Source organism: Diprion similis, chromosome 6 (assembly GCF_021155765.1).
Source record: "Diprion similis isolate iyDipSimi1 chromosome 6, iyDipSimi1.1, whole genome shotgun sequence".
Classification (NCBI taxonomy): Eukaryota; Metazoa; Arthropoda; class Insecta; order Hymenoptera; family Diprionidae; genus Diprion; species Diprion similis.
The window spans coordinates 15,844,555-15,867,615 of record NC_060110.1 but is presented as its reverse complement, the minus strand read 5'-3'; the positions used below and the strand labels follow the sequence as shown (position 1 = coordinate 15,867,615).

At 42.1% G+C, this 23,061-nt stretch overlaps 1 protein-coding gene and 1 long non-coding RNA gene across 4 annotated transcripts; both read right to left on the bottom strand.

Moving 5' to 3' along the window:
• Positions 1-26: 26 nt before the first annotated feature.
• On the bottom strand, positions 27-20,972 carry LOC124407821. Its single transcript, XR_006929358.1, has 3 exons — positions 20,963-20,972; positions 13,432-13,444; positions 27-295 (listed from the first exon to the last, which is right to left on the bottom strand). It is a non-coding gene; the product is annotated as an uncharacterized LOC124407821 (long non-coding RNA).
• On the bottom strand, positions 341-23,061 carry LOC124407819 (oocyte zinc finger protein XlCOF28-like). 3 transcript variants are annotated; one of them, XM_046884366.1, is made up of 4 exons: positions 22,819-23,061; positions 7,208-7,570; positions 2,250-2,393; positions 341-2,137 (listed from the first exon to the last, which is right to left on the bottom strand). In XM_046884366.1, exons 2-4 carry the CDS (start codon positions 7,567-7,569, stop codon positions 970-972), a joined length of 1,674 nt encoding a protein of 557 aa, XP_046740322.1. In that variant the 5' UTR covers position 7,570; positions 22,819-23,061; the 3' UTR covers positions 341-969. The 3 variants fall into 3 exon arrangements, with proteins under 3 accessions (XP_046740322.1, XP_046740324.1, XP_046740321.1); XM_046884368.1 differs by lacking the exon at positions 22,819-23,061 and adding an exon at positions 7,665-8,923; XM_046884365.1 differs by lacking the exon at positions 22,819-23,061 and having other exon boundaries at positions 7,208-8,923.

Below are 23,061 nucleotides of genomic sequence, written 5' to 3'. Positions count from 1 at the left end.
GAAGAAAGTATTTTGCACAATAATACAATGCATTTAAAAATGCTGTATTCATTACGCTCTCAATAATACTACAATCTCATTCTTTGTTTTATCAGCACTTGAAGAAATTTTGCGAGCATTATACTGTCCCCGTTTCAAGACAACGTTATTATTTACGGACTTTTCTAGTAGTAAATAATTTACAGTGCTTTTAGTTTTTCATAACGTAACAATGGTTGCATTATTGTCGTAATTATTATTGATGCATGTTTACACAGGGCATTGAACGTAACGCACATATATCTTTTCCTGCCATCTGCCGCCAGCGGTAGAAGTAGGCAAGAGATAACAGACTCTGGGATAGTTTTCATATAAATAATACGGTTTATTAGCTAGTCACATTGTTATACAGCTTTTCTCACAGAATAAGGCACTTTTTTGATATTTTACTTAAATACACAAAGATATTAATTCAAAATGTTGCTCACTTTTGTTTTTCATCGTGTGAGTTGAACGCTTGTAAATATATACATATATGTCGCCTATACGTGTGAACATATGTATATACATGTTGAGTATATTACATAACAGTGCTCGACTATATAAGCTAGTGGTGCGTGACAACATTTTGGCACAAACTTGGAGCGTAGTATTGTAACTTAACAGTTAAGGCATGATAAGGCAAGTAGATTATATTGAGCAAATCATATTTGATTGTCGAATATATCCGATCGATTCTTACACGTTTAAATATATTTGGCTTTACTATTTGATCAAAACAGTTACGGAATTTGTACACCGGTTAGATGGATTGAAATCCCTTTCATAAGGCACCCGTCGAATAACGAATGCTCGATTATCTTTTTCCAGTTTTTTTACATGTACATTTCCCATGGTGGAACATTCGCTATTCGTTCAGGTGAATTGTGTTAACTGAAAGAGACTTCAATCTTGAATATACAGTATTTGGTAGGCACGATATTCATGTAATTACTTGTTAATCGTCAGATCTAAAGGTAGATCTTGTTCCATTTCGGTAACGGTGTCGTTATTCTTTACCCTCAAATCTTGCCCGCAAGTATTTGTCGTGTCAGCCATATTATTCCACATGTTTTGAAGGCCGTATTGCAAGTCAACCGTTCCCAGAAGATGCCTAAACAGCGGGTTTTGCGTCTTTAGAATCAGATCAGAGAGAATTTTCGTCTTTTTAAGTATGCTGTCGTTGTCGTGAATGCAACATTTTCGGCGGCAGCAGCATTCGCTTTTTTCTTCTTTGGTGTCCGTCTGTTGTTCAACGTCCATCTTCACATCCTCGGCTCTCCTTATCACAGAATTTCTCACTTCGCAAATCGACGATTCCTTTTTCGGCGTGCTGTTCACGATCGAATCAATGTTTCGGTAGTCGACGGTCGTCGTTTTCGGACATACGCTCGGCTCCTCGATCTTTATGGGCGTCGACTGCATGGTGATTCTGGGAAATATTTCTTGGGGCGGACTAGTAAGGGGCGGTGATACGTCGTTGCTTGGACTCTGCCTGTAGAGCGGATTCACTTGAATTCTCTGTGGTAAGATGTAATTCTCGTCGTAAATTCTTGGATAAATTTTCACATCCTGTTCGAATTTCGACGGCGTAACTTGATGGTCCTGATCCTGCTGTTCAAGGTTGTAAAAATTGTTCCTTTCGACAAACTTTTGTTGTTCCTCGAAGCTGTAGCTCATCTTCGGGCTTAAACTCGTGTTGCTTTCGATGCTAGAATCCTTCTTATCCGACTCGGACTTGACTAAGCTCATCTTTTCCTGGCTACTATTATCGTCGAAACTCTTCACCTGCAGCATCTTGTCGTTGTTGTTTACGTAATGTCTGTACGTTTTCACGTGCTTCCTCAGCGATGACGGATCCGTATACCTCTTCGGGCAACCGGGCACTTTACAGCAATACGGCTTGTCCACCGCGTGTGTTCTCGTATGCTTGAAACGATCCGACGAGTTTGAATACGCTTTATTGCACCCTTCTACGGGGCAGACGTAGGGACGTTCACCGGTGTGAGAACGGGCGTGAATCTTCAAGTTTTCCGCACGGCTGAAGCTCTTGTCGCACTGGAAGCAATGGTGCGGCTTCTCGTTCGTGTGAGTGCGGACATGTACCAACATTTTGTACCTGCAACACGAGCGGAGGTCGTCAATAAAGGAATCGAGGCAAAGTGCAAATTCCGTGCCAAACACACGAGTTCCCGTTTTACGCGCAGTAAATAAAATCTTTAAGTTCTCACCTGGCATTAAATCCGCGATCGCCTCTCGCGCAGCTTTCCCAACCGCAGTAAAATAGCCCTTTCGGCCCGGGAGCAGCGTGCAATCTCGCAACATGTCCGGCTAGTTGTTCCAGGGATGTGAACCACCGGCCGCAATTTATCCACCTGTTATAAAACAGAGAATAGAGAATATAAGAAAAGGTAAAAGGTAATGAATATCGGTAAGCACACCTCGAGTATCTAATTTATTTCAATTTTTATAGTCTTTGCGTTTATATTTTAAGTCTAATTCATTCTCCGTTATTTACAGCCCATTAACTCCTCGTTCAGGGAACCGTAATTACCCCGAAGGAGAAGAAACCTTCAACGTCCTTAATATAAATGAAACAAGTTTTGAGAGCTTCTAGCGACTGGCAGGATAAACGAAACACTACGGGTAAGTTATCGGGTTATTTTTTTTATTTACTTCTCCCGCTGCCTATTCCATATCGCAAGTAGAACCACCGTTCAGTATCAAATTCAGTGGGCGTCTGTATAATCGTATTTCTCTGATAATAGACGCAAACGTGTAAATTTACGTCAAAGTACAGTATCGATTGTATTACTATTTCCGGTCGTTTAGCTGCTTCTCTCTACTAAAATCACTACCTCGGTAGTCTGGTACCGATTCTAGACTCAGCATTCGAGTGTCTCTCGTATCATTTTATATTTGTCATTGATTAGCTAACCGTGTTAAAAGTCTTCACAATGTAAACTTTGCACTGTGCTCAAGTGCTGCTGTAGAAATGACACGAATCGTTTTTACGACGTGGAATAGTAGATTCTACTTGACTTCGTATAATTTTGATATTAACGATATACACTATGAAATTAGAAATAATAACGGCGAATGTTCATGAAATTTCAATGGAACCGCGTCATCGACATTCAATGAAACATTTTTATCAATTGACGACGGTCTCATTTTTGCAATTGGCTCCGTTTGACCTCACTTTATCTCTCGAGCGGCGAGATCCTGATACAGTATACACTATTCCGAGAGTCTTCATGTACCACAGCGACTAAATTCAACCCTTTCATATAATCAACGGAGATGATATTGCGCGAATAAATAGACACTGACTGCGAAGCCCGGCGCGGGTCAAGAGACCAAGGCGATGTTAAACTTGCAAGCTTGCATATATACAACGTGTGTATACATGTACATATTTATGTAGGTATATGTATATACATGTGTGTACGAATTCTTTCTTCATATCATTGATAGTCGGGTATTCACTGCGGCGTCTTAATAAAAAAAAAGGGGAGAAAAAACGCTTCAGAATTCCTCTGCGAATTGAATCCCGCACATTTCGTTCGGCTGCCGGGCGATTACGGCGATACGGAACGAAGCATAATGGCGTCTCCTTATTCGTACACGTGCCTTGTACACATTGCATAGATATAGATGCACTGTTTATGCCGCCACAGGTGTTTTCACGTTCAACATTCTCCTAAATATGTACATTTCGAGATTAGCTCGTTCGATATGTAACGCATACAGGCGGCAAAGTACCGGCCATCGAGCCATGTAAGACTCTCAAGACGAAGGATGATGTCTGCGGTGGCAGAGTTTCCTTGAACCTCAATTAATTGAACACCATCCTTGACGTTCTACCATATCTAACGTGAATTTATAATTTCTGCACCCAGTCGGGTTGAATTTGTTTTTACAACGATGCACTTGTAGTATTATACAATGAATTATTTCTGTGACTTGAACGGCATCCTTATCTTTCACGTGATGATCACATGTATTATTTATACTTATACTCGGCTTCGCTACGAGTATTTCGCGTTGCGGTTAAAATCGACGAAACCTAACGAGAGCGCGATATCCCATCAATTATAGCAGATTCGAAATTCTTTCTCGGGGTATTTACAGCTCCGAAGCAAATGAGTCTACGAGAAAAAATATATCTATAGAGGAATTATTTCAATTCAAGTAAAATAACAAAGAAAAAGTTTCATTTGTCGCCATTAGAAGTTCTTGTATCAATATACTTACACATAGACACGTAACGTGGAGTTCTATTTTTCTGACATTATGTTTACGTTTGTTTGATCACATGTTTTTCACGTAAAAAAATAATTAATTCAAATGTGATACGTATATAGAGATTCACCTCGAGTGGAGAATTAAAAATTCAACTTTTGTATTGAATAATATTTATAAGTTGAATTAAAGCATTCCTAAAATTTGATAAACGCAGTTGATTGATGCAAGAAAATTAGTTATTTATCTGAAATTTTTGCCAGTATAGAAACTAACTCGGCAATTTTAATTCAGATATATTGTTCATCAACTACGTTGCAAATTACAACTGTAAGATGTAAAACAGAATCGAGAATGCTCGAATAACAGTTCAATTAGCATTCATTCGAGATATCAAAGAAGAGGAAGTTTCATTTATTTGAATAAAATTAATCTACCTGCCTGCTCGAAGTGAATAGAAGTACAATGTAAGTGAGTAAAAGTCGGAATTGAATAATTTTTATTTAACATCCAACGGTACCTTATTATTCATTTCAAATGAATGTATTTTAAACGAATATTCATATTTATTTATTTATTTTTTTACTTATAATCCACGCCGAGCCGACCCACCGCTATCGAAGTTGGCAATTAATTTCAACAATTCATCGTTTTCAGACAGACGCGTGATAGCTGATAATGATGTCTAGTAACCGGTTATAACTAAATACAATAACACAAGATACTGCATTTCATACATACGGCGTATTTTTACAGCAGTTGACCACCAGCACCACGTCAAGAAGTTAACAATAACATCGAAATGTGACGTTATTTACTATCAAACAACCCATATACCGAGTATAGGTGCACGGAGAAAAAAAAAGTCGTTAAATCAACCGAAACGATTTAGTTGGATGAAATTTGTTGCTTCAATCATTATTTTGTGAAACTGAATATACCGTAGTTTATTCAAAGAATTCAGTATTCCGCGGAATCAAATTTGATCCTCTTGAATCAACTCCTACATGTGATTTAGTGAACAAATAATTTAGTTGGTTAAAATGTACGTATCAGTCGAAACGACAACAAAATTGTTTCCATACAAATAGTTCAATGAGTCTATCTACAATCACGAATAGGCTAATAAATTTAGCTACTATTCAATATTTTGTTGGTTGAAGAAAAAAACCACCAACGTGTAAGCAGCTGGGAAACGAAATATTTATGTCGAATAAATATATTGTTAATTGGGAGCATTCATTCGTTAATTGAACTATTTCATCGGCTTTTTCACTACTTTCAAATTGTTGAACTCGTTAGTCTATCCGCAGTCTGTGCGATAGTTTGGCGTAGTGGATATCGATGTGCGACTAGGTAGGATGACAGGTATTTATTTGCTAGCGATCCTTGGTTGGAATCTCGAACAAATTCCTGCGAACAATTATGTCGAGTTATTTGCGTTACTGAAAAATCTACCAACTGCCGTAATAGTCCTAAAAATTTTAATTTTATTTTTTACCAGAAATATTCCAAATGATTTCAGAACTTCTTTTCATTTCATGATGCAGTCTCGTTGATCGAAATTTATAGTAATTGTAATAAAATATTACCTTACTTTATAACAGGAGCATTTGTTTATCCAAACGATATGAGACTACAGTCAACAAATAAGTTGTTTCAATGAATTATTGAAACCCTGCACTGAACTGAATGTTGAGTTGCTTGTATCTAGCTGTGATTTTTCCAACTAAATATTCAGTTCCGTGAACTGAGATTTCTAAAGTAACAAAACATGATCTTGCATTGTTCAATCATTTGTTGGATCAAAAAGTAGGATGTTCAGATTAACAAAATGATTTTCATATTAACCATATAATACAGGTCGTTAATACAACTTAATATTTCGTTGACTGTATTTTTGTAATAACCAAATATTCGTTTTACCGCGCATGAACATCGCATTTAGTTGATAGAAACAATTTCTTTTCTGATTCAACGACTTCTGTCTCTCATTGTACGTACCAACGTACGTATGCCGCGTATTATATCGAAGGCAGGACTACAGGTATAGACGTATTTCGTGATGCAATTTCCTGAAAATATTGCATACGCACGGTGTGACAACAAGCAACCGGTCACTCAACCTGACTCTGTTGCTGCAAAGTTCCATTTTAACGGAATAATATTATTAAAAAATAAATATATTAAGATGACTGACATAAGGTCAAATATATTTCTGCGTCGCAGTATTCCCCGGGATACTTTAATCTCCCGGCAGACTATCCAGCTTGATAACGATTAATTTTTCTGGATCTCCATGCTTCGCATGAATTGCACGATTACCACGCGGCTGAAAAACCCTTTTTTTTAATGTGTATCAATATAAATAATTGAAGCCCTATCAAAGTGAAATATTGTAAATCGTCGACCCGTGTATCAGTTTTTTTTTTCATTCTAGTCGCAAATACACACGTTAAAATCGACATCCGATTGACTCGCAAATATACGATGACGTGATTGGCCTGCATTCCGCGCTGCGCTACACTAACAGTACATGAGCCATTCCAAGTCAATACCGCCTGTCGGTCAGAGTGCTAATTACCAACGGTGATCATTCATCAGTTTTGGCTGACGTGTGTCTGCCCTGCAATTAGCAGTCATTTGGTCTCTCACTGGACGAAGCTCAAAGAGCCGCTTCTCGTCTATTGCGGGAAATTCCACACGTTGTCTTATGTACACGGTGTGCGAGTTATCAATTTCTCCGTATAGACTGCATAATTGCACTAATATCACTGAAATAATTTAGATACTCGAGAAAGTTTAGCATGCAGAAGAAATTTGCAACTCAGTGAAGAGTTTCAGCGTCACCTTATAGGGGCGATATTAATTAGAGGATCTGAAAAATAATATCAAAACCACAAAAAGTCTATGAAAATAACAAACATCGTGACGCCAAGCTCACCTGCATTTCAGCTGCGTGTTCTCTCCTTTCCGCACGGAACCGAGTTCCAGGCTGGAACTGGAAGCGTCCGAATCGCTGTGGGCTGGACTCGGAGGACCCGCGGTGCCGAGGCTGCAGTTCGGGGAAGCCCCGAGGCTAGGGAGTCCTGCTGGCGGGGAAGTCCCCAGCTCTTCCTCGACGGGCATCCTATGCGGCCACGCCGAGAAATTCGGCCTAGGGTGGTGCAGGCTCAGATTAGGGTGGTTGGTGGAAACCGGTACGCCGGAGAAGCTGTTCGCCAGGCTTTGATAGCCCGCAGGAGCGCTGCCCAGGAAGCTGCCCGGGTAGCGAGCCACGCCGTAGGGGCTAACGTGGGTTGGCATTCTGCCAGGAACGTAAAGGATCATTTTTTTACTTTCGAAACTTTCGAGATACGGTATTATATTTTTCGGGAAGTTTTTTTTTCTCCTTCCGGTACCTCAAAGACGTGCAGATGTGTTTGTTTTTTGGTTTTTTATTTATATCTCTTGTCGGGTATGGCAATGAACTTTTCCCGGATGTTAAATCGGTACTTTATCAATTTCTTACCTCTGGCCCCGGTCTTAGATCGAGATTTGGGGCTGGTTTTTGGTGGATCCCGAGTGGTGGACTCGGGGCCCGGGAAAAGCGAGTTTTTACCGACAATATATTTTGCCTTCTTTACGATCGTATTGACAAGAAATAAAATTATCGGCGCGCCACGCTCATATACGCTATATATGATAGTATTACTTTTAATTAATGATTACTGAACGAGTAATAGTAACGTTTCTGATGTTATGGTTTATTCTTTTTTCTCCTCTCCTTTCCTTCTTCTCTACCGCTTAATTTTCTTCGAAGCAAGCTTGAAACTTTTTTTTTCTCTTTATTTCGACCCTGAAACCTTCGCCTAACTAACGACTTTCAAGGGATCGATAATTCCTCTTTCGCCAAAGCTCGCTTGCAATTTTCTTCCAGTTGATTTTAGTCGAGATGGATGAACTCCCAGCTCTTGTTCATTCGAAGCTTAGTATTTGATCTTCGCAAGACATTCCAGGTCATGCGAGGCTGCGATGAGGGAACCGCAGCTATCACAAATAGGGCTAAGACACTATAGCGCACTAATACAACAATTTAGTCCGAGTCCGTATCGTCAGATGTATTTGAACCGGTTTGATTTTAGTATGCGATAGCTGAGAAACTGCTTGCTGTATTTTATGGAACACATAACTATACTCGATCGGATAAATTTTCTTAATAAACACGGTTGATTCACTTCGGAGAGAATTGTGGGAAATTATGTTTTTACGAGACGAAAAACACTGACGAAACTGCACGTTGAATGTCTATGCGTTTCGATTCTCTTTACAGTGAGCGTTGAAATTGTCTCAAAAAAACAGACGAATCGTTTAAAAATTCAGAACTGCGTCCCGACCACGTCTCGCAGCCTTCTACACTCGTAACCAAGTCTTCCCTGGATACGAGGTTCTTCTCCTATGCTAGGAAAATGCTTTCTCACTGTTAGTAGCCATGAGGAGTGATGGTGCGTTTTTCAAGTCTCGTAACTCGACTCCAGGCTTTCTCGAACGAAACGGTATCTCGAATTAGCTCACGCGATTTCAGCAGGTCGATTCAGTTTTGTCAAGATGCGTCGACGGGGAATAAATCGTCGTTTATTGATATTCGATCGGTTTCTACCCGACGTCTCTGCGCTCCCTCTCTCTTCTTCGTCGACGAGTTCGGGTGCTGAATCAAGATTGATATCCGGTTGAGGGGAAAATCGAAGCAGACTTGTCGCTTCCGGAGGTATACTTGTCCGACCGAATGCGTTCTGCAGGGTTAAAAATTTGAATCACTGAGACAAAGAGTGGTTGGGAGACTCGGTGGTTGGATCGAGTCCGGATGAGAAGGTGCTCTGCTCTCGGTGTCTTTCAAATATCCGTCGAAGAGCCAAGCGGCAAACTACGCTCGCCCTGATCCCGGGCCCCCTATATACTTAGACGCTATCTCGCCGTCCCCACTCTTCGGCCAATTAGAACTATTGATAACGCGGAATGCTTGCTAACACACACAAAGCAGCGCCGCGACGCGGCTGCAGGCGGGCCTCGTTCCCGGCTCTCAGATCATCAGACGTCTGGCGAATGACGCGTTGATAGCACGGGTCACCTATACACGTTCGTCGAATAGTCTAAGACCCCACACGTGCCTTTGCTTGTCGCGTATTCACAGGCATGAGGCTACATACGTGAGGCGCGGACAATCCAACGCGCGCTCATTATGCTCGTTGGAGTGCGGTAATCTTATATAGTTTGTCGCGGCATGTTTCAGCGCAAATAATCTGCTTGGTTTTAACCGCAAGTAACCGGATACTCGACCCCCTGCCGGTGAGATAAATCCTTTATATTTTATCAATTTTTATCGGAAAAGGCAAAAATTTACGCGCTAATACCGCAGGGAATTATGATATTTTTCATACATGTTTTACTTTGGCTAGAATGACGTGTTTTTCGATAACAATAAGCCTGATAAGGTTGAAAGTGAAATTATCCAATTTCCTTGTATGCGCTTCGTTGGGTCTCCGCAAATACGTTTTGTAAGTCTGTCGCGCTGCCGTCTAGAGACATCGCTTTGATGATAAACATAACGAAATGAATCCTCAGCTGTCTGTCTTGGGAAAAATGAGAAAAAACGAATAATAAAAAATATCTGATAAGTGGTTTCGTCGCCGTGTATACCAACATTTAGAAGATGAAATAATTGTATCGTATCTGACAATCCTCTCGTAGCTGGTTTTTAAGACATTGCGCGAACTAAAGCAAAATCCAAACTCGATTACAGAGACGTCGTAGAGATTGGGTGAATTTAATTCATCCTATCAAACGCCTTGTGATGCCTCGTTGACTGCAGATAGATAGATAAATATATAGATGGATGAATAAATAAATAAGTTGGAAATTTACCAGAGTAGGAGATCGTGCTCTTATGTGGTGGCATATTACATATATATGCGTATTGGAAAAAGCCATCGATGGCTAATATTAGATCATGAAAGTCGTAAGTGGCGGTTAAGCGGTAATTTCTTTGTTAGTTGGTTTAGCGTTATAGAAATATATTGTCTATCTGTGACGGAGGTATAAGCAATCGATAGCGATCGAGGACAGATTTTTCCAGGCAAATATTATGCCAATTGATGTCGAAAAACAGAAGTTTCTCTTCAATTCACGAAAAATCCATCATATAACTAAAAAAGAAGAAAATTTTATTGAAAAATTCGACAAATCCTTTCCTAATGTGTTTGTACAGATTCTTTCCTGAACCACCATCAATTGCGTGAAATGAATAGATTTTAACAGATAGTCATAAATGCTACCAAAGAGTAATTTTCGCCCTGGCAATGGTATACGATAAACACACGCGTCGCCGAAATTTATCCTGCTGCACAGACGAGCGGGCGGGGTCATGGAAATAAAAGCACTCGCTGCTCACGTGAACAGTAATACTCTGTGTAACTTTTCCATTTACGAACCGCTGTATCTAATCCTTTCGCACACACAGTATTCACGTGTGGTGATTACTTTAGGAATCAGATAAATTATCACCCACCGAGTTAAACGTCCCCCCTATAGCCGATGTCTGTCTGCGGCGTATTTAAGTGGGGAGAAACAACCTTACGTAACAAGTGCTAAATGATCGCATGATAACTCTGTTCGGGAAATTATCTTGTTCGTTGGCAAATGTATCTAGAGATGGACTTCAAATTGAGCAAACTAAATTAGCTAACTATTGTGGCACTTTCAGGCAAGAGTACGGTAATGTTCACAATTTTTCAATTTCAAGGATTGACGAGTTTATTCGAGCGCAAGAATTCTCAGAATGGATGATAGAGATCCAATATTTGACCTTTCTATACATATTTTGAGAGTTTTTTTTTTCGGAATTTCGATATTTTGTTTAGAATATTCAATCCGTTCTTATATTTTTCGCCTTTCTGCACCGCGGAGGTACTGAGTGTTCAGTAGCGTCAATGTAATATCAGAATCTCTAAAATTATGAATCAGTAAATAAAGTCTGTTAAAAATTTAATTGAGTTAAAAACAGCGGGCTTTTGTTTAATGTACCGTTGATAACACATTCCAAAGATATTACGCACGTTGGAATAATAGAATTTACTTAAAACAGGTGTGTATTTGATCAGGTTTTTTTTTGTAATACGTATGATTTACAGCAGGTATTATAAACAACAATAATACAGAGTCCAATTAGTATTCTTGTCTTGCGGTAAAATTTACACCCACCGCGACGCTTTCATCCGAGAAATTGATACTCGCAGATAACAGAGTGATTAAAATTGATGTAAAAGGTTAGTTATCGTGTCTACATCGATTATTATTGATATTGTAATTGTGGCTTAACGCGTTATCACACTGCGCGAACTACAGGCTCCACGTCAAGTTTGTGTACGTAACGTGTAAGCGAAATCCGGTCGCTGCTGGAGAGGAAAATTTTAGGCCATCCAGGCGATATCTCTTGCCGATAAATGTAGATAAAGGGGAACCGAGCGTTTATTACCGTTAGTGTGCGTTATCCGATATAACAAGAGTTATACTTATTTACATGCGCGTGGAAGATATCAAAACGCAGGCGTACGGAATAGACGTATAAACACACGTGCCAAATCTCGCTGCGATTTATAATCCTTTTTTTTTACAGGTTTATGATGTATACCAGCTAGTCTGATTTAGTAGGAATTACGTAAGTGTTGCGTATAATATAATTACGAAGTCATTACGATAATGAATATTTGTAATTGCTTTTTTTTATTCTGATTCGATGTGGAAAATGTTTGAATGTGAGTTTATTTCCAAACAAACTTTTTGTCCTTTGAATGAGAAAAAAAAAGAAACAAAAAAAGTTATCCGTTCCTCGTAAAGATTACGATAAGGGAGAGTTGGTGTGAGAAAATTGAGTAATAACAGAGAATCGAGAAGTTGAACTGGATATGATGTAACCAGTTATCCATATCCATCCGTAATCCTCTAATCCTTGTTTAAATATTTTTACTCCGCGATTCAAGCAAGGTCGAAGATAATCATAATCATAATCATGATCATGATCGTTCATTTTATAACCAACGTATATTCTGATCTCCGAAATAGGCCTATAAGCGCAAAAATGGCACGTGGTAGCAACATAAGACTAGGGTGCAGGTTCGCAAATAGGTATAACATACGTATATTATACATTGCTTACTTACATTTCATATCAGCTCGCGAACTTAACACGTGTGTCAATTACCGTCTGGAATTGAATTAATGGTGCAAATGACCCGAGTAATATAGTGGTTGAAGAACCTATACTGCACATGCGGTGGTTCGAACCTTGGACCAGAAAAGTAATAGTTACCGAATGAAGTGCCACATGTGAGCGAAAGAATTCCGAGGCATGTATTATTTTCGTTTTTGCCATAAAATACGAGTATCTATAACCTGCGTAAAACCGCAGAGAAAGAATTAAAGATGAAAGTAGGGAAAAAAGGTACCTGCGTACGAAATTGTAAAAATTTTCGGCGACGACCGAGATGCCGGGTTAAAGATAGGATTTGAAAAGTTGAGAATGTCTCGGGAAACACGGCCGCCACAATGTTCCGCGCCTTAACTGCCAAGATGATCTTCTCCGAGGCATGCTGCTCGCTCTAAACGATTTTATCTGAATGATCTTAACGACTTTCTTCGGGTTTTTCTAATATATAGCACTGCGGAAGATCGAATTTTATTATTCGTCATGTCGCGACATTGTTTTCCCCTCGTTTATCGCGTGCGTTGTGTGTAAGTCCACTTTACTCGTGAAACCGGGGCTTGGATTCGTTGAAATTTTTCAGTAACATTTGTACGTCTCAGATGCCTTATGGCACGTTTATGGCAACATATACGTAATAAATATTTATCGACCCAGGCGCATTGTGAAATCGATTTCGATTCCATTTCCTTTTTTTCCAATCCTTCTACGCCTCGTCGTCGGACGGCGAAATATAAGCAGTGAAAACGTATTAGGGCTCTCCCACGGCCCTTAGAGGCAGGGACCACTTCTTAGCCTCTTGGAGGCCAACCAAAGGGTATTTAAAAAACTCCTTCGAGCCCCCAACAGCGAAACTAAAATACCTTATGGTTCTACTCGAAATATACCCCCGCTGTGCAAGACCTTACATGCACGTTGCGGGCTACGTGTACCTATACTCGAGTACTTGAGACGCGGTGGCTTGCAATCTCGCGCACTTTTCCTAGAGGTATTTATACGAGGAAAAGGAGCCGCTGCATCACGTGCATCCCCATAACCGTTTCAAAATTAAAACTACGCTTTGTTCTCGCTCCACGTCTATAATAGATTTTGAAACGGTCCTGCTTCGCAGATGCGGCAGAATCTTTGACTGGTAGGCTGTTTTTTTCATATTCATCGCAGATCGATAAGAGGTCTTAAAGGATATACAATGTCTGAAATCTGATTGTCAAAGTCAAATTATCGTATTCGAACAAAGTCCATCGAGCAGCCTATATTCCAATAATAATCAAATGAGGCCCGAGGTAAGTCCGGCTAGGAAGCGAAGACTTAACACCCGTACAAAGGTAGGAGCTTTGAAGCGGTGAATTTTCTTCTATATTCTTATCTGACAATCGGCTTTGAGTCAACAGTTAAGTGGTTATAACTTTTTCAGCGACAAGCATGTATCCAGGTGCAGTATGTTACAACATCGTACAATGTTCGCAGTTGAAACATCTCGCAGACGCAGATAACTAATCTTACATCGCGTCTAGACTGGTTACGCTTTGCTTTACGGGGGATATATCTCAAAACGGCGATATCGCGAGTGACTAGGTGTAGGCACTCAATGTCAACCTTGTCACGTGCGCTCTGTCGTATGTGCCGTTTACAACGATATTCAGCTTGGCAACAATACGATGCCTCGTAGCCGCTTTCTTTCCCTCTGCCTCGCGCAGTCACGCCCAAGCCGGAACACTGCGATGATACGAATACACGGTTCGACTCCATCATGCCAAAGATCGTGCGCAATGATAAGGGAAAAGTGAAAAAATGAAGGAACAGTTCATTGCTGCAGAAAAGGAGTGATTAGGCATTCTTGTGACATCGCATCATCGAAAGGACATACATACGTAGGTATGGAATTGTGGCATAAATCTTTTGCTCTACAATTTTCATTCAAGCAGGTAAATCACTTTGATATACGGTGCAACTTAGGTAATCTTAATTTCCAGCAGACTTTAATTGGTTTCTTATAAATAGTCTTTTCTTTTTTTTTCCATTCCTTTTTTCTCTCAAATTTCAGACTGAAACGATCCAGCACGAAGTACCTGTGTCGTCTGGATATTAATTATCTACTGACGAATAAAATTAATAATAATGACAGATACACGTATACAAAATGATAATTTTGAATTTGTGACGAACATTTAGTTTTATTCGTAAACGAATAATTTCCTCTCTTCGGATCGGTGCGAGATAAAATTGATGTATATTTGCGTTTTATTAAGGGTGAAGCCACCCCCGGATCCAAAGATTCATCCGGACCATTAGGGCAGGTTATGGGAGGCTCTATCTCCCCGATGCCACTCTATATGACACCCCGGGAACAACGGTGCCGCGGGGCGGCACCTTTTGATCTTCGGAAGGGGGCAAACAGGTAGAGAAGATGCCGACACTACGGCGACTCGGGTTCTGGTCCTGTTCTTGATCCTGGCCCGGGCCAAGAGCCGTCAGTATCACGCCGCACACCCTTCTTCTTTCTTCCTTCTTCGGCGCTGATGGCGGAGTGTCGTCGTTCGAAACCCCGGAGGAAATATGGAGGGTATTTATAGATTAAGATCCCGCGGCGATAGGGGCCGAAAGATTTTTCATTTAGATTTCATACCGATCCGAAATATCTCTCGGTCAGTCCAGGAAGAGGTATAGTCTTCAAATTACCCATCAGCCCGGTAGCAGCTTAAGGGGCATTCTTGTCTTCTCGCGTTCTCCCTGCCCCCCCCCCCCCCCCTTATCGTGTCTTGTCTGCGAAGAGATCTCTCTTTCTTTCTCTCTCCCTTCCTTCCCTTTCCGCATGTCGACGTGTCTGAGGACTGACGAAAAATTCTGCAGATTCTCAGGGCCGGTCGATGATAATTATGAAGAATGCCTGAAAACCGAAGATGAATAACTCGGGTGGCTCGTTTGGTTAATCCCATCGTTTCCTCCGGGGTACTCTTCGCACTCGCACACACACAGATCCTGCAGCGCTTCCGAGAATAAGGTGCGTGTGGTATGAAGCCCGTTTACGCACACGCAGACAAATCGTTGCCGCTCGCATGATCCTCGAGAGAAGGACATTAGAGGCCGCACTGCAACGGAGACGTTACGAGGAGGGGCAGATACATGTACTACCTTATATTGTACACATCCGAGAGAACAAACCGAAATATATAGTCCGCCGCTCGCCGCCGCGGACGGTGGTTGTTGTTGATGATGCCTCGGGGGCCGAGGAAGGGACCAAGAGCGGGGAATCTTCTTGGTAGCAACAGCAGCAGCGGCTGCGGGACGTGGACCTGGACCCCTACCGCGGTCTCCCGCTGCGACCAGTAGCCGTACTCTGTCTCGTTCGTTATATTCGAGCTCGACACGCCATTGCAATATTAATATTCCACTCTTAGCCAGGATAAACGATAAATTAGCCCCACCGGCGCGATTTCGTGTGTATACCTTAAAGTCGGACGAATAATTGTACCTCTGATTTTTTTGTCTATTGTTCTACCACGAAGAAGAATGAAACCATTTCGCGATTCTAACACCGTGCATATTTATTTATATTTTCTATCGAGGATGTGATCAATTCGTAATTATAAATTCTCTTCGATTCTAAGTCTTCTTGTTTACCTTACCCTCAAGAACGAATTAAAGAGAAGAAGAATGCCTGCAAGGTGGTTCCCCCGACGAAAGTGCAGAGGCTGACTGCGGTCGGGCCATCGTCCAATATTGTCCCAAGGAAAAGAGGGGCCCCCCGTGTACCCTTCGACAAATGTAAACACCGGCGTATTATACCCTCCGCTATACCCTCCATGCGCCAAGGAAATGCAAATCCCGGCAGATTCTTGTAAACGGAGTCGTTTTATGTATGTGCGAGGGAGGACCACACGCAGCCTGTGGAGGAGCAGCAGCAGCAGCCAGCGGGAGGATCCGGGGACAATGTCGTGTTTTGGGAAAATACGGTGAACGGTACGAGGCCGTGCCGTTCCGTTCGGATGAGTTGTATTTATGTTTCACCCCGAAGAGACACCCCACGCGTCTGCGTAGCAGCGTGAGAGGATCGACTGCATCTGAACTTTCACCCGTCGTCTCCTGAAATCCTTTGCGAATCCCACGCGGAGCCGAGACGCGGGACTCGACTCGAATGGCTACTTTTACCTATTCTCGCAGCCCCGTTCGTAGGTGTGCGTGTGCTGCTGGCGTGTAGACGCGTATATGCGCGTCCACAGGTATATTGCTATAACTAACTCACTCGCCCTTGCCCTTAGCCCCTTTGTCGGTTGCTGGCGCCACGAACCTATTAAAAATAATGTTTAAAGAACGAATTATGGAAATGCATTCTGCGGGGGGATACCGTATCGCCGGATCCATCCATTCGGGTTCAAATTACAGGGGGCATCCGGCCCCCTGGGAGGAATATATTATGTTGATTTTCAAAATGAAGGGCAACGGGGGGAGACTGGATTGCTTTTTATTCTCTTTCTCACCGAGAGTTGCGGCCCGTCTTCAGCTTGCGATCGGACCGCGCATTTGCACACTTTTTTTTTTCTTCAAAACCGACGTTCCCAGTTATCAACCCTTCAAGCTACTGACACGTCAAGTTTACATAATGAACGTTTGCAAGGCTACGAGCATCACGGAACTCGGGACCAAATCACTTGATAAAATGTAAGGAAATTGGGCGTCGATGTTAACCGCGAACCTCCGCGAACCCGTCAATTACCCATGCAGCTACGTCACATCCTTGATGTATTATACCTATATACCTATACATCCGTACACATATATAGGTATACATTCGTAGAGGCCTTGCGTAAGAAGGATGCCGGAAAATTGAAGGATCGTTTACCAGACACCGTCTCTCTCCCTCTTTCTCTCTCTCTTCGTCTCTCTTGACCGAGCCGACGGCAGACAGGCGACGTGGGAGGTCTCCGCACCTAGACTGCATCACCGTAGAACCAAATCATTTGTCAATGCGGGTCAGTTTACCCATTCGTCGCACTACCACGGTGTTCCATGGAGTTTCATGGCCTTTTACGGTGAAGCGTCTCAGGCCTATTCATTCCCGCCGTTCGGGGGAAGACCCAGAAGGAGTGTCCCGCAGGTCTGCACCGTCTAGTGCGCACGGGTATACCTAATGCCGCACACCCCTCTGCACCCTCGACGCGTATAGAGGGCTGCAGCAGCAGCGTGAATCCACCGAGGTGTGAAATTTGTGATTAATTATTGGCTTGCGTGGGCGTTTAGGGAAAAGATTAGGATCTTTTTGAGACCAAAGGCTCCGAACGGTAATTACTGCAAAGGATTTCCGTAGAGGTGTTTTTCGGACCGCAGGACGGAACGCAGGATGAGTGAAAAGAGAAGTAAGAAAAAAGAAAATTACGCACTTCTCGGGGTATCTATCGGCATTAATTCTCCACCGGCAATAAACCCTGTGTCCTCGTTCTTTATCACTCTTCGATTCTTTTCTATCTTTATCTCTTTCTCTCTCTTTCTTTCCATCGTTCCCTTCATACACGGGCCTGCATCACCTACGGCGCCCACGAGGTTCTCTTTGTCCTCTTTCAGCCGGTCTTAGCGGTGACCATATACAGAGCAGCGAACTAAAAGAGGATATCGTAAGATGTCACCAAGCCTGTAGAGGCGAAAAGAGGGGGAAAAAATGCGCGATAGTTTGGTGCTACGGTCTGCGCCACACACGACGGGGAATGACACCTCTCGCTGGCCGCGAGGACCACACACGAAGATCCGTGAGCTCTTTCCGTCGACGCCCGGGTTCTCCGCCTTCCGCATCGCGGCCCCTTATAACACCGTGAAAAAACTCATGATCCGAGCCGAAAGTCGCGGTTCGGTGTGTATGCAGCAGGAGGGAACGAATGCTCGAATGGCGTTTCACCGACGACCGCAGTGGCCAACCGATCGAATGGTTCGAATGGTTCACACCGCGTGATTCAGGCCATTATATATATGCACCGGTCGATTCGGGGCTAATCAATCTAATCGCGTACACTCTGGCTATGAGAAACATTCTGAAACTGATGGATAAAGAATATCTTCGTAATGCATCGGATCGACAACATTTCCTTTAGAAGAATGTAGAAAGAACGTTTCTTTCGGCAGATCTTTCGTCGATCTTCTTATTGTAACGATAAACAAGACTTTCTTTTGTTAACGGTACAGACCGTCCTTTTGATTTGTTAGTCTTGCAATCCTATCCGATACTAGGCTGCCATTCAACGGCTTGTTGCATGGATCGATGTATCATTCACGTTCATACCCGATCATGTTTGTGTGATCTTGAAAAATTGATTGTAAAATATTACTCGCGGATAAAAAGATCATTTAAATAGATTCCGCGGTTGAAAGAACAAGAAAATTCACTGGGATTTGTTAACTTGAAATTTGAGCAAACCAAAAAACGATTATTTTTTATTTTTCTTGAGTCAATTCGGCTTAATTAGAAACTGCGTCGTCTCTCGTTGAGCGCGTTATGCATCCTGTGTATAATGATAAAGTGAAATTGATGATCTAGCGATATTTATAACATCAGTAGAAGAACACGCTGCACGCCTCCGTCCAGGTCTTTATATCGACCGGATGTCGATTAGCGAAAGCACTGATACTAATACTGTTTACGTTCCATTGCATTCTCAAGGAATCCGATCATGGAAGTGTTTCGGTTAATGCCTTCGCAACGGTTTACTATCTTAATGGACATAACAACTTATAAACGGTCAACAATAAATAATGTTACACTATACACATAATACGAATGGTAAATTGTTAAAGGAAATAATTGAAGTGCATGAAAATGGATCCTCTAAAATATTGTACGAATCTTACTACTTTTGAAGTAAAAGTTTTATTTATCGTGCAAGATCTACAATAAATCGTTCGCTCCGCGCTTATCTCAAATATACTTTTTCAGGCATATACATTACGTTCTACTACACTCGCACACCTTTAATAACGTATTTCTTACAGCAATTTCCAAACAATAATTTGATAATAAATATCGTCGTACGAGGGGAGCGGATTGTACCGATCGTAAATCGGTAAGAGGAAAATCAAAGGTGTCGCATTATAAGTCGGCGGTCAATACCCTGCACGTTGCGCGTAGTTCACCTTGCCGGTAAAAATATGCGTGAAGGTGGATGTTGGTTACCGGGATAAATACCCACCTTCGATATGTTTACTACCGAGTCGAATGGCGCGAAGTCACCGGCTGCAGTGGCGACGCGAGGCCGTAAAAACGTATACAAAACTCGGCTTGATATACGCGTCAAGATTTATGCAAGTTGAAAGGTCGTACAACGCGTTGGAGGCGCAGAGAGCTGCTCGGCTGCATCCTGGCGGGGGGCCGCTCGGCATTGTTGCTAATTGCATTGGCTCGACGAGACTCGTGGTGGTCCAACGTTTCGGACGTCTCTAGGTAGCACACAGAGCTGCTGGTATCTCTTTACGGTCTTTGCCTGCAACGTCCTCGACCACAAAGGTCCCAACAAAGTTGGTTCCTGCAGCGGGTGGCGCACAATGCGGTCGCGTAACGAAAATCGACCCAAACACCGCATTGTTCGAGAGACCGTGGTGTTTTGCCACACATACACACGCACACAGACACATCAGCCAATGCCTTCGAACCCCCGCGGACGGATCCGTCCTTCCGCCGTCCGTTTGTTGCACGATCGCGGCAACCGACCGTTGGGATCATCAGCGACGGGACACGCACACCTAGAGACCAGAATCCGCTTCTATAGACTTTGTTGAGACGCGGAGAGCGGATACGCCGCGTGGCCTGTGTTCCCACGGATGGTAGGTAACCTGCAGGGATTCCCCAGGCGGGACGGAGGTATGCAAATGTGTAACGCGCAAGATTCCTCGGTGGGACACTGCGGAAGCCAGTGCTATCCGTCTATCTCTCTCTATCTTTCTCTCTCTGCTGCTTTTTCTCCTTTGCTCTGCCTTGTCATGCGCGGCCAAAAAACCTACACGAGAGGGACATTAACATACGAATGAATGAAACCTGTATGTTCGGTATTCTTACAGACGAGGACAAGTCACACCCCACAAGTTGTCTTTCCCATTTGGGAGGCGGGGAGAAGAAATTGCAACGGTCCTGCGGGAAGATACCGGTTCGTCAGGATCGCCGTTCGGGACCTTTCGTCCCGTACTATGAGTCGCTATCCCCGTTTGCAGACGTTTCTAGCCGCGATTAAAAATTTCAAAACGGCCCGAACTCGATCTAACGGTTGCCCACGGTTCATAGGTGAGATTCACTCTTTCTACGTATCTTTTCTCTTCTATTTTCGTCCAACGGATGTTGCTGGTAACGGACCTCCGTTCATTGCCGGTTTTGGTATACGGGCGATCGTTAGACGGTGACTTTATTCTCGTATTATAGATTTGTTTCATGTACAACGATCACTGAGGTCCGGTTCTTCGTTTTGGTTCTATGTGATCAAGGTTTTTAACCAGCGTATTAATATAACCTCGTTATTTTTTCAGACAGCTTATCACAGTTCAAAAATCCTTGAAACTCATCTCTTGCAACTCAAAGAAGATCGCAATTTTCGTGATGAAAAAACGGTCGACGAGGTATGTTTTGAATTTATTCTTGCAAGCTAATAACAAAATCTTTTCATCACTAGTTTGATGAAAGACCGTCGAGCAATGAAAACTATACACAGTACCGTGTTCAAAATAGAATTGCTGTCGGTCCACGGCTAATCCTTGGGAGGAATTTATGACAAGGGTATTGACGTAACGTTCGTTTACAATTCATTTGTTCAGTTTTGGTTCGATGAATGAAGTTTCACGCAATTTGAGCTATATCTAATACTGCTTTCTCAGAATAAAAATTAAACCTTCTACAGACAGCTTATCGTTAGTAAAGAATTGCAGTAATTTTATTTTCAGGGCAATGAATCATGTATAGAAATATAAGAGACCCATATTCTGCGGGGAAACGGTTCTTCGATTTGAGAAGAGGAGAAGTAAACTTGGAAAATTTTTTCCCATAGATATACAGAAAGACGGACATTTCGATCCCCTTTTCCAAAACCAGAGAGAAGGAAACGCACAATTTTCCCCTAACTAGGAGCACACAGCTCAGGGTGACAACGCTGTGAGATTCGCTACACCGTGACAATAACCGGGGTTTGGCCTACACCCCTAAGGTTACCATTTCTGTCCATGGGGGACCGAGCGTGTATTCTATGGGACCCCAGGATGGGATTATCTCAGGTCAGGTACAGAGATTTCGGATTCTGAGTAGCACCAAATACCATAACAAAAATCGGCTGTCAGAGTTTCGTGTCCCCCTCCCCCATGCAGGCATCTCAATGCCCTTGCGCAAAATCGTAAGTCCATACAAAGTGTGGGAGACTGCTGACGAGTCTTTCTCGCTTCTTATGTCATACATTGAAAAAAAAAACCATTGCCAACGTATTTCTTCGAGACGAGAGGAAGACGCGTAACACCAAGACGATTAGACCTACAATGTTTTGCAGTGATCAACGCTCTGCAGTGAAAATCTTTCATTATCATTGAATTCATGGTTTCTTAAATTGTGATTACATTTAAATCTGCTTATTGTTTTGCCTGTAATTCACGCTCAGTGCTTTTTTACTCGGTTAGTTCTCATTGCCGTCCATATTACTTCGTTTATACAACGCAAATGCGAGAAGTCTCGACTGCAACGAACATCATGATCCAGAGGACAGAAATTGATGCGGGTTACAGGCCAGAATACGTTTCGGTAGGAGCGGCACCGTGTGTCCTCTCTTATCTTCTTTTGGCCCACTTGGAGTGAGTCGAGCTGATTAAAACACGGTTAACTAATTTCCCTCGAATGCTTCTGAATTCCGATTAGCTTCCGAACAGGTTATCACTTGAAAGGAACCCGAAATAAATACCTTCGGTCGCATATTTCTATCTGACGTACAAACTACATTGTTCTCCATTTGTTTATGGACATTGAACGACTTTCCCATTAGTCAATTATATTTCATTTTAACAAATACTCTGCACGTCTTTGAATTATCGGTCGAGTTATTATTATTGTCATTATTGTTGTTGTTATTATTATTACTATCTGTATAACACAGGCTAATGAAGCAACTGTTGTCGTCTCAACGAAAAATCTCGACAAAAATATTTCGTACGTATTATGTGTACATAAATCTTATAACAGGTAAAATAATGAACAAAGATCGATTGCGTTTAATCGTTGAGGCGACAAAGGTCCATTGACCAAACATAACAATGACAGCAGAAAAAAATACACGATATAAGTACAAGAAGATGAATAACTCCGTGACGGTACTCACCAATACTATGTCAGCAGGGTTAAACTATCCGTTTTTGGGGATCAACTTTGAAACTGAAGAACGTTCTTCATGTCACTGTTACGAATTGTTCACACAACTAATGAAAGTTGAAAAAGAAGTCTTGAAATAATCGTACAAAAATGGCCGAATATCTCAATAACGAAAATATTGAAAAACCCCCGCAGATCCAGGTAACTTCAAAAGTGAGAACGATGATCAGTGTCACAGACAACAATAACAAAC